Source organism: Acipenser ruthenus, chromosome 46 (genome assembly GCF_902713425.1).
Source record: "Acipenser ruthenus chromosome 46, fAciRut3.2 maternal haplotype, whole genome shotgun sequence".
Taxonomy (NCBI): Eukaryota; Metazoa; Chordata; class Actinopteri; order Acipenseriformes; family Acipenseridae; genus Acipenser; species Acipenser ruthenus.
The window spans coordinates 4,155,940-4,168,852 of NC_081234.1; the positions used below are offsets into that span (position 1 = coordinate 4,155,940).

The 12,913-nt window shown below is 38.0% G+C and overlaps 1 protein-coding gene across 3 annotated transcripts in view; it reads left to right on the forward strand.

Moving 5' to 3' along the window:
* LOC117397838 (inactive carboxypeptidase-like protein X2) overlaps window positions 1-12,913 on the forward strand; it is a 69,355-nt gene that overhangs the window by 12,206 nt on the left and 44,236 nt on the right. For all 3 annotated transcript variants that reach the window (XM_059013509.1, XM_059013511.1, XM_059013510.1), the window contains exon 3: window positions 10,410-10,712. In XM_059013509.1, the coding sequence (XP_058869492.1) occupies window positions 10,410-10,712 (303 nt within the window). The remainder of the gene's footprint in view (window positions 1-10,409; window positions 10,713-12,913) is intronic.

Sequence of the window (12,913 nt, forward strand, 5' to 3'; positions counted from 1 at the left end):
CCCCTTTATCTAATCTCCATTTGTGACCCCTGGTCCTTGTTTCTTTTTTCAGGTCAAAAAAGTCCCCTGGGTCGACATTGTCTATACCTTTTAGGATTTTGAATGTTTGAATCAGATCACCGCGTAGTCTTCTTTGTTCAAGACTGAATAGATTAAATTCTTTTAGCCTGTCTGCATACAACATGCCTTTTAAACCCGGGATAATTCTGGTTGATCTTCTTTGCACTCTTTCTAGAGCAGCAATATCCTTTTTGTAACGAGGTGACCAGAACTGAACACAATATTCTAGATGAGGTCTTATTAATGCATTGTAAAGTTTTAACATTACTTCCCTTGATTTAAATTCAACACTTCTCACAATATATCTGAGCATCTTGTTGGCCTTTTTTATAGCTTCCCCACATTGTCTAGATGAAGATATTTCTGAGTCAACATAAACTCCTAGGTCTTTTTCATAGATTCCTTCTTCAATTTCAGTATCTCCCATATGATATTTATAATGCACATTTTTATTGCCTGCGTGCAGTACCTTACACTTTTCTCTATTAAATGTCATTTGCCATGTGTCTGCCCAGTTCTGAATGCTGTCTAGATAATTTTGAATGACCTTTGCTGCTGCAACAGTGTTTGCCACTCCTCCTATTTTTGTGTCATCTGCAAATTTAGCAAGTTTGCTTACTATACCAGAATCTAAATCATTAATGTAGATTAGGAATAGCAGAGGACCTAATTCTGATCCCTGTGGTACATCACTGGTTACGTCGCATGTTAAGTCTGGGTTTTCTAATAAATACATTTAAATCTTTTTTTTTTTTTTTGGTTGTCGATTCAACATTTACCTAACAGATAAATCTGAAAAACATGATCGTTCAGCAATTAAATCTAAAAAAATAAATCTGGGTTTTCACAAAAATAAAACAAACAAAAAAAAACTTTTATTTTGCCAGCTAAATCTGAAGCTAAAGGGCTATGCACACCGGACGCCAGCGAGCGAATTCGAGGCAAATAAAGTATGCACACCGGGAGCAAAGCAAACAATGCGAATACTGCACGACTACATAGAAAATGACAAAAAAGAAAATACATTTAATTGGCAGCGATCGGTTGTTCTGACTGTGGTTTTGTAGCACAAACTGTGGTTTCGTTAATCAACAATATATCTGCCCCTCATCTCACCAGCAGGGGTCCCAATACGCAACACCAGTGCATCACACAACGCTGCCGTGACTCATTATCCTAGCTCTTGTTTTTATCCCTTGTTTATTAAGTTGCTGTTGCTGCCTGGTACCTAAACTCTTCCCATATTGATGTCAATAAAGGACATCCTTCACGCACCATACTAACTTATAAATCACAAACAAGGAATTGCTAGTATACCTTACTTTAACTTAATTTTTCCATTTTATATTTTTTCCATTTTCTCATTGTTAAATTATTTAGATTCTTCTAACGACTTTGGTCAAACCTCCAGAACTTCAAAACACTCAATCAGAATTCTACGGTAAAACCAGCACTCCAGATAAGGTTTTAACACTGAGAAAGTAAAATGTATTTTCAGGGGGTAAAATGCAACATTACCTTGAAGTGATGCGTAATCTCGATAAATGCTGTACAATGTTTAATGGTAATGGGGTAGGCATTAAAAAAGAGCCTTCCATTTTAACTGCAATGTTAATTTGAATTACTGTACCATGCATGTGTTCTACAAGGTTCTTTATAAACTCAGCACATTTTTTTCGAGGTATCACACTGACTCCAAATTAATTACGTTACTTATATTTTAACATTAAATTCTTAAACTCGGTGAACATGTTAAAACATCAGTATAACACATGTTTTGTCTTGAGGATGTGTCACTTGGTGCAGCACTGACTCCAGGTGGAGCTGCAGCACTCTGCTGCTCTGCAGTTTTCTGATTGAAATGTTTCTGCTGAAGTGCTAGCTTCAATGTGAAATCTCTCCTACTGATATTTTCCCCGGTGCATTCCTTGTACAAAACGAAGGAATTGAGGGCTGCCCGGTCCAGTAGAGATAACAACAGGCTTGTATATTAAAAAAATAGAATATTGTAAGCGATATTCAAAATAAAGACATGTATTGTAAAAGGCAGTAAAAAATGACTGCTTTGCCGGTTCTATGTGGGCGGGATTATAACTTCCTTACTTTCGCGATCCTGCCTTTAAAACGCTGTCAGGGTATTTAATACATGTATTTAGGAAAAGTCATAAACGGACAACCGCATAACTTTCAGACACGCAGAGTAATTTAAATTTGAAAACCTCAAACTGTCAAAATGACTGCCATGGCGGTTCTAGTGTTAATAAGTTATAAAACAGTTTGTTTAATATTATAGGCATCTTTTTTCAGCGCTTGCCTCTGATGATGGTTCCAGTTGGATTTGTAGCTGGACTGGGGTGTTTACACTTCAACCTGTGTAACTTCGAATTGTTCTTATTCTTACTGTGATTGGCTGCAAAGACAGCAGGGCTAGCCAGAGATTGGATAATGTTCGTCGGGTTGGGTTTTCTTGTGTAGTTTCCTAGTAACTGAAGACATTGTATTCTGGGAGATATATTTGTTAGTGAAAGTTTTAGGGGAGGCGGGAGGGGATACAGACAAGCTGTGCAGCAAAATTGCTATGCGTATTTTTACACATTAAATTAAAATTCCAGATTCTTTAATGCGTAAAAATGGCAGGTACGCAGCTTACCTGGACCGCTGGTTAAAACTGTGAGAAGCTTAGTCACATTGACAAACGTTTCGCCTAGTGTCTTCAAGTGTATTAACAGTAGCCTGTATCCGAAATAAATAAAACCAAAAAGATATTTCATAGTTTGAAGAATAGTGTGATATAAAAAGTACAATTTAATATTTGCTTAAATTAGAATATACCATTGACTGTAGTCTAACGAGAGATAAAGACAAACTCATCGATTACCAGAGAAATTTGTTTAGAGAAAATCCTCTGCTGAGCTTGATTTTGTGTTATCAGAACTAAGTATCGAACTTCAAACAAATTTTGGTTTACACCTTGCATCTTGAAAAAGTTTCTCTCAGACATCGTGTCTAAAGGGCAAAATTGTGTCATACTGCCATCTGGTGGACAATGGAGATGGTTCTGTTTGTAAGAAAAATGCTTGCAGCATGGAAAATCGATCTCTCTCAATGAAAAAAAAAAGCTCTCAACAATAACTTCCTGAGGAAATTTCTGTCAAACAAATCAAAAGACAATACTACTGTTGGAAAAGCAACATAGAAACATCTGTCAACATTCTTACTTCAAGGAAGGAAAACTAAAACACAGCTGCTGTACTAAGAAAACTACTTCTTGAAGAAAAGATCTTAATTCAAAAGAGCAATAAAAAGACTGTGTTGCTACTAAATCTAAAAGTATGCTAAAGTAAAGAGAAGAATACTAAAGTTACTTAATACTAAGTGTTTTTTAAATCTACTCAAATTGGCGCTTCCTACAAGCATCATCCAGGGCAACTTACAATTGTTACAAGATATCACATTATTTTTTACATACAATTACCCATTTATACAGTTGGGTTTTTACTGGAGCAATCTAGATAAAGTACCTTGCCCTGCCATGTTGTTTTTTTCTTTACCAACCTTGAATGGGGAGGACTTCACTTCAGATCTCAAGTTTCTAAGTGGAAACTTTTTAACCACAAGGAGAAAGCTATATATAGTAATTCTTCATTGCGAGACTCTTTCTGCTTTCTTCACATATAAGGATAGGTAACTAAACCACTTATGAATTTCCATGGTCCTCTGCTCTTCCAAATCTACATTAATGACTTAGATTCTGGTATAGTAAGCAAACTTGCTAAATTTGCAGATGACACAAAAATAGGAGGAGTGGCAAACACTGTTGCAGCAGCAAAGGTCATTCAAAATGATCTAGACAGCATTCAGTACTGGGCAGTCACATGGCAAATGATTTTTAATATAGAAAAGTGTAAGGTATGGTAGACAGGGAATAAAAATATCCATTATAAATACAATATGGGAGATACTGAAAATGAAGAAGGAATCTATAAAAAAGATCTAGGAGTTTATGTTGACTATGAAATGTCTTCATCTAGGCAATGTGGGTAAGCTATAAAAAGGCCAACAAAATGATCAGATATATAGTGAAAAGTGTTGAATTTAAATCAAGGGAAGTAATGTTAAAGCTTTACAATGCATTTGTAAGACCTCATCTAGAATATTGTGTTTAATTCTAGTCATCTCACTACAAAAAGGATATTGCTGCTCTAGAAAGAGTGCAAAGAAGAGCGAGCAGAATTATTCCAGGTTTAAAAGGCATGTCGTATGCAGACAGGCTAAAAGAATTGAATCTATTCAGTCTTGAACAAAGAAGACTATGCGGTGATCTGATTCAAACATTCAAAATCCTAAAAGGTATAGACAATGTCGACCCAGGGGACTTTTTTGACCTGAAAAAAGAAACAAGGACCAGGGTCACAAATGGAGATTAGATAAAGGGGCATTCAGAACAGAAAATAGGAGGCACTTTTTTACACATAGAATTGTGAAGGCCTGGAACCAACTCCCCAGTAATGTTGTTGAAGCTGACACTCTGGGATCCTTCAAGAAGCTGCTTGATGAGATTCTGGGATCAATAAGCTACTAACAACCAAACGAGCAAGATGGGCTGAATGGCCTCCTCTCGTTTGTAACCTTCTTATGTTCTTATGTTCATAAATCGATTGTATGATTATTTATGTTTAAATTGACTATAAATTAATATTAACCTATTTTGAATTACATGATAGAATATGAATGCATTGTTGAATGTTGAATATATTTAGAATCTTAATTATAACTGAATATATGGTTAATTTGTCTTGAACATACTTAGTATAATACAATATAATACATTGAAAATGTATTACTACAATCTAATGCAATCTACTTAATCTCATTTTTGTAACTTTTCAAATAAAAGAAGGTATTTACTTTCAACAAGATTTGTCCTTTTGTTTTTGAATGTTGAAACAAGCACTGATATATGATAAAATTGAATTGAATCACAGTTGAATATTGTCTAAACTTTAAATCATATGCCGAATGAATCAATCCTATGATTACTGTAAAATATATATTCATATGTTTAAGTAACGTTTGATTGCACTTGGATATGAATGTAGTTTTGATGTTAAAATAGAAGGATATTGTGGTTACACCCTAGAATATTTTATAGTAAAATATTGTTTATACATAGCTAAAGGCAGGTCTTGAGAAGGTATCCAAATACATGCTTACCTGTCTCGAGATAGATTAGGATTTATGTTACAATTACTTTATCATAACTGTTATCACCACAATAATATTCAACTGAATTTATACCGATTTGATTAGCTTTTCAAATGAATAGATTTGAATAGCTTTTCTTACATACAGCTTTTGTAACAACATAAGAAGCACAGGGAGATGTAAAAGGGCAGTTATTAATTTGCTGCCTGGCTGGCATGTCTAATGAGACACTGATAGAGCTAATGCCACCATGGTATCATGGAATTCTTCTGTACGAGCATACACTGTTCCTTCAGACAAGAACAAGGTGAGTTCTGTCTGTAAACATGTGTCTGCTGAATCAAACACTGCAAAACGCTGAGACTCTCCCTGCAATCGAGTAGAGAGGAACACTTCCCTAAAGGCTATTTGAACAAGCTCTCTTTGTTAGTTTTTCTTCTTTCTTTTTTCCTGGCAAACAGTTTTGTTTAAACTGTGCCGCTCAAATAGTGACCGAAAATATGTGCTTTAAATGAGGGAACGTGGAATGCTCGATTCCACGGTGGAGTGTTTTAGATCTACATGTTCTGTTGTTGGTAATGTTATAAAATGTAAATGATCCTTCAGGATAATTTGGCCAGATCTTGATATCCAGGATAATTTGGCCAGATCCTGATATCCAGCTCTGCATATTAAAATAGACACGTCATGCCTCATTTTGACACTGCTGATGTGGACCCAACCTAAACAATTACAGAACAGCTGGACTTGGCTTGCGAAGTTCTGAAAAAACTTGTTTAACTTGACTGTACCCTCCAAAGATACTGTGTATAAAATAGGAGCTTGTTTAAATGTAGTTGCACATTAAATCATGAGTCAGATCACTAGACAGCTTTAGTTTTCCGCAAACTTGCGTTGGTTTGCAAAATACAAGTTTATGCCAATTTGAGATGTGGTATTGTCTGCAACAAGCTAGTGTATGCATATAGCATTCAAAAATGAGACATGACGTTCAAAAGGATCTTAGTCCTTATTCACATAGCTTTAAAGAATGTTTTTCAAGTCTGTTGCTATGACAGAGAATAGTGCCTGGAATGTGTTACCAAACCAAGTGGTTGAGCTGAATCATTGGGACCCTTTAAAAAAACAAAGAGTTTGGAGATCAATGCATGGAACTGTTATAGACTGCAGCTGTCTTTTTAATAACACTCTGGAACAGTTTCATGACATTGAAACTTAATTTGAATCCACACACTTACTTAAATAGCTCCCGATTTAAAGCACTGTGAATTCACTGGAATGAAAGCACAGTAAGTTATAACTATCATCTGACTTATCGTTGGAGAGTCATTAATTTAATTTGGTGAATATTTACATTGTCTGATTCTGTAGAAGCTGCCAGCACAAATAAATAACATTTCATTGATTATCACCACCAGATTTTGTATAATTGTTTCTAAACACACCCAACTTTTATATCTCTTTTATATCTCTGAAGCGTTGGAAAGCATTACGTCAGTTTGGCAGGCTCTTGCTCCAGTTTTATTCGTGGCATGTAAAAGATTATTTTTGAGAGCTTCAGCTTTTTGTCAAGGATCTTTGAGCATGAATTCCAAAGTTGTGATTCAGCTAGGTTCAAGGGCCTGCTTTGCACTCTGGTCTGGAATACACATTCTAGATCTGCAGTAAATTAACCCCTTGTATGGTGCTTTTTAAAATAAATAAGTGAGCTACTATATTTATATGTTTGCAACCAGGGTCTGCCGATCTTCGGTGTGGAAAATATGATATGCTAGTTATTTGTGGAGATCGTGTTTTTTCTTTAATGTTGTGTAGCTATTATAACAAATGCAGAAATTATCATGATTATTTTTATAACTATCTTAAGTATATTCAAATGTTTTATTTGCTAAGAGTATTATAATGTTTCATTGTTTTTAATTATTACTGCTTTAAAAATAACTGGAATTCTATCCCTCATATCTATCATGTTTATAATCTCCTGAATTGTTTTTGACCAGTGGCCATTCTAAACTCTTGACATTTCTAATGCATGAAATTGTACTAGTAGTGTACAGTATTGAAGATAAATTAGTTTTTAGATTGAGATGTGTAAACGAATACTAGTATCAGCAACCACATTATAAAGATTCATGTATTGTATTAGAACATAAGAACATAAGAAAGTTTACAAACAAGAGGAGGCCATTCAGCCCATCTTGCTTGTTTGGTTGTTAGTAGCTTATTGATCCCAGAATCTCATCAAGCAGCTTCTTGAAGGATCTCAGGGTGTCAGCTTCAACAACATTACTAGGGAGTTGGTTCCAGACCCTCACAAATCTCTGTGTAAAAAAGTGCCTCCTATTTTCTGTTCTGAATGCCCCTTTATCTAATCTCCATTTGTGACCCCTGGTCCTTGTTTCTTTTTTCAGGTCAAAAAAGTCGCCTGGGTCGACATTGTCTATACCTTTTAGGATTTTGAATGTTTGGATCAGATCGCCGCGTAGTCTTCTTTGTTCAAGACTGAATAGATTCAGTTCTTTTAGCCTGTCTGCATACTACATGTCTTTTAAACCCGGGATAATTCTGGTCACTCTTCTTTGCACTCTTTCTAGAGCAGCAATATCCTTTTTGTAACGAGGTGACCAGAACTGAACACAATATTCTAGGTGAGGTCTTACTAATGCATTGTGAAGTTTTAACATTACTTCCCTTGATTTAAATTCAACATTTCTCACAATATATCCGAGCATCTTGTTAGCCTTTTTTATAGCTTCCACACATTGTCTAGATGAAGATATTTCTGAGTCAACATAAACTCCTAAGTCTCCTAAGTTTCATAGTTCCCTTCTTCAATTTCAGTATCTCCCATATGATATTTATAATGCACATTTTTATTGCCTGCGTGCAATACTTTACACTTTTCTCTATTAAATGTCATTTGCCATGTGTCTGCCCAGTTCTGAATGCTGTCTAGATCATTTTGAATGACCTTTGCTGCTGCAACAGTGTTTGCCACGCCTCCTCTTTTTGTGTCGTCTGCATATTTAACAATTTTGCTTACTATACCAGAATCAAAATCATTAATGTAGATTAGGAATAATCAGTACTTTCTGTTTTCTACATGTTAACCACTCCCTAATCCATGTGCATGTATTTCCTTGAATCCCTACTGTGTTCAGTTTGAGAATTAATCTTTTATGCAGGACTTTGTCAAAAGCTTTCTGGAAATCTAAATAAACCATGTTGTATTCTCAAAAAAGTAAAACAGGTTAGTTAGACACGATCTCCCTTTCCTAAAACCATGCTGACTGTCTCCCAGGATATTGTTACCATATAGGTAATTTTCAATTTTATATAGGTAATTTTCCATTTTATATTTATCGCAGTCATACTTATCTACTAAAAATGGTACTAATCTGTACTAAAGTGAGTGTTTTATTTTGATGTGCTGTTCTCCATCTTCATTGTCACTTCTCAATTGAGGACTCTGGTGGAAAAACATTCCACTAGGCCCAAAACAACATTCAACACAGAAATAGATTATAGATTATTTTAAATACTGAACAACAATAATAATAATACTGTCCACAGGTCAGTAAACCCTTGCTTATCATTTTTTGATTATAGCTTTTAATTGATACCCAACCCCCCCCCAAAAAAAACAAAAACAAAACATAAGCCTGTGTTTCTCACAAAGAGCAGCGGTATAGTGATCACTGCACATCTCAGCGCTGCTGTTAATTGATTTGAGAAGTTCTCAGAATACCTCAACACATTCATGTTACGTGCCGGTCGCACAAATGTAAGAGCCACATTTCTGCACATTTCTTGGTTCCGTTTATACAAACGGATAACAATGTTTTTCCACCAATCCTGTCAAGTATTATACCCTGCCTGTTTTAAAAACATCTTTTCCTGTTTCTTGGATGGTGGTCCTGTAATATAGGCTTCTGGCGTCGGATGGCTATCAGTTGAGACTGTCAGTACTGAATGGTATTAGTTCTAAATTAATTTATATTTTTCAGCAGACGAAGCTTCTGAAATTCTTAATGATCCGGAGGGTATACCAGCAACTTACACACACACACACACACACACACATACACACACACATCCCATAACCATAACACTGTTACGAGTGGCAATACTTACACTGTAATCAAAAACACTTTCATGAAACTCTGTGGTAATGCAACAGTTGTATGGGAACACAATGGTTCTCCACTATGGTAGAAGCCCTGGCCTTGGCATTTCCTTATTTTGACATAACAATGATGTCAAATTGGTATGAATCAATACACACATGAAGGAAAACTTCCCGCTAAAGACTATTTAAAATGTCTCTCCCATTTTCCCTAGTGCTAAGTAACTTATAAACGAGTTGTATAATTTGAAATCCAAATTCCTATCTATTTTAGATTATTTTTTAACAAATGAAATGTAAATTATATAAAAAATCATTATCTTTTTTATGGATTGTCAGATATTTCATTATAGCACTTTAATAAAAACCTCTTCACTAAATAAATTGTATGAGCCTGTAACTAGATACTCGGTCCATGAAGAGCCATAAATGAAGCAGTTTTCATCTTGATCACTTTGAACTAAGCAGCCAATCATGCTTTCTTTGTTAAGTCATTTCCTGCCCAAATGCAAAGACACACACGCTTTAGGTAATGCATTTTAGACAGAGGGTAGGTGTAAATGTATTCTTCAATTTCAATGGTTTCTTAAATGAACTACTCAATGTGCTGGATAGTTTGCATATTACATAAAACTGTAACTTGGTAAAGCAAATAAGGGAGCCTTGGATAATTTGCATATTAGCTAACTAATGTCTGAGATTTCACACAGTACATTTCTTTATAGATAATGTGTGAATTAACTAGTTATAACGTAAATTATTATGCAAATACACAAATTAGTATGCATCTAATTATGGACTTTAAAAGCCCAATGCAATTGAACATTTGGTTTACAGGGGTGTTCTGTTGACTGTCAATACAAAAAGTTAGTGTACAATAAGCAGAAGACAAATACAAAAACAAACATATAATTGGACTGTCATACGAGTCATACAATTACAGTGTGAATAATGCCACTTTCGATTATGGTTCTCAGCTCTCCACTGTCCCTCACTTCCTCTGTTTTTCTCTCTACAGCCAAGGCCAAGAAAGCAGCCGAGAAGGAGGCCAAAGCCAAGAAAGAGAAACAGCCCAAACCCACGAAGAAACCGAAACCCCCCAAACCCACGAAGAAACCGAAACCCCCAAAACCAACCAAGAAACCGAAACCCCCCAAACCGACAAAGAACCCTAAACCTCCGAAACCAACGAAGAAACCTAAAGGCAAGAAAAAAACAGAGGCGAAGATACTGGAGGAGAAGATACCAGAGGAACCTGAGAAGAAGCCAACACTAGAGGAGGAAGAAGAGCGAGTTCTGACTGAGCTTGGCTGGGACAAATGTAAGTATTAGTGTTATATCCAAATCGGAACATTATTTGCACAGGACAAAAAATCAGTGTCCTTATAGATAGTCAAAAGCAGAGGAGGTCTAGTAACCTCCCAGATGTGGATTAGTTTTCATCAAGGAAAGTCGGTAAATTCAAAATGAAATGCGATGTTGTGGCCAGAGAAGGCACTTTTGTGCATGATTTGTAAACAATGAACTGGATGTAAATAACTTGTGCAAGATGGAGGAAGAACGAAGTGGATCAACCTAGCGCCTTGTCATTGATTTGAGTATCTTTTAGTATTTCTAAGTATAAGTATCAATATAAGATAGACAGTCAGACTACATAAACCAGCCTATAAAGAACACTTGCAGTTTGTTATAAGGTTGTTATGCAAGTTTGACTGTAAATTGTGAAGTTTGATAAACATTTATCTTTTGGGTTAGTACTGGAGTAGAACCCTTCCTCCAACTGGAGAGGGTCTATCATGGGAAGCCTGTTTTTGCAACACAGCTGCTACCTCCTGAGACCATAACGCGGCGTCCTGTGGGTCTGTGACTGATGTTACATTCACACCCCGAAATGGAGGGGACCGTGCTTGAACAGCAGTGAGTATCCGGTCTGAACGGTAGTAAGCATCCAGATGTCTGGTGCACTGATGCCTTTGAGGCTGCTGGGGCCTAGGGTGCCAGTTTGCAGCTGGTTTGTGCACTGGGGATGGTCACTTGGGAAGCAAGCGAACCAGCTCCTTCATGGATGCCCGCACACGGTGAGAGCGCTGCAGCATCTCGTCCACCATGGGACCAAACGTATGCCCTGGTGTAATAGGGGCATCCAACAGCGGTGCTTTGTCCCCATCAGGCACGTGTGCCTGGGAAAGCCAAAGCTGTCTATGTGCAGCTACCAGAACAGCCAGGTTCCTGCCTACAGCCTGCCCATTGAGCTTTGACACACGGAGCAGGTTCTTATTAACCAGGCATTGCTCCTCCAGCTGTTGTGGTGAGGGCCTGTGAGACAGAAAATAGGACAGGTAAGCTACCAGAATACTATTATACTTGCCCAGCCATGTGGCGAATGCACTTGCTGAATAGGCATGCTTGAGGATCACCTCCGAGACCTGGCACTGCTTGTTGGGACAGATAGCGTCCTTGGACAGGAGCTCTAAATTAGGTGCCTGTACCAAAGCAGCAAGTGAGGCGTCCACTGGCAGAAAATGGGTCAGGCCCAGCTCCTCTGCATTATGCAACCTATATAGGGTATCCATTGACCGGGAAACAGCCAGAGCTGTAGCTGGATGATCCCAGGACTGGATTTCAAAAAGAAAATCCAGCTGCATTGGGAGGACACGGGAGAGGTGGTAGGTTCATCATCAAAGATAGCCTTGTTGCACCTTCTGTAGGCCAGGGCACTTGCGAGATGGCAGTGGCCCTCTTGATCAGCGATAGAAGCTCTGCTGACAGGGAACGTCAGCTCCTGTTCGCCCACCTCATCAGAGGCGGCGATGGATAGCATGTCCTCTTGTGGCCAATCTGTGCTCGTAGCCCCCTTGGGCCCCAAGGGGACAGACAGGGCAGGCTGCGCCGAACGTTCACACAGTAACTCTGCGAGCACTGTTCCTTGGTGGGAAACAGCTGCCCAGAGCTGTTCCATCTGCTCTGAGTCTGCCGATTGTTTGGAACGGCGGCCGTGCTTGTCCTCAACAGGCAGACTGGCCTTGCATGTGTCGCAGGGGTAAAACCCAGGCATGATGCAAGAAACAAGCAATGTAGTGTACAGTATACAGATGTACAGGGGCTGCCTCAATCTGCTTATAGACAGCAACCGGGTCTTGAGCTGCTCGGTCGCCGGCCATGTAGAATCGGGTAGAAACCATGTCGGTTCGGTACCGGTTCGGTGACTTTAGCACCGGGTCGGTACGGTTCCAGATTGGAACCTTGACAGCACTGGTTTGGTTCGGTGCAGTGACTTTAGCACGGTGTAGGTACGGTACCAGATCGGTTCAGTACCAGTTTGGTGACTTTAGCACAGTCAGCACACAAGACTGAGGGAAGCCTGCTTGTCAGAATAAACTAACAACCTTCATAATGGTAATGCTAAAGCTGTCACCAGAATGGCATCAAGATACTGTGGGAGAGATTGCAAGCAACCACAACCAAAGCAAGTACCGTGGTCCAGCGCAGTGTGCTGAACCCAGCAGCTGCTATCGCTACACA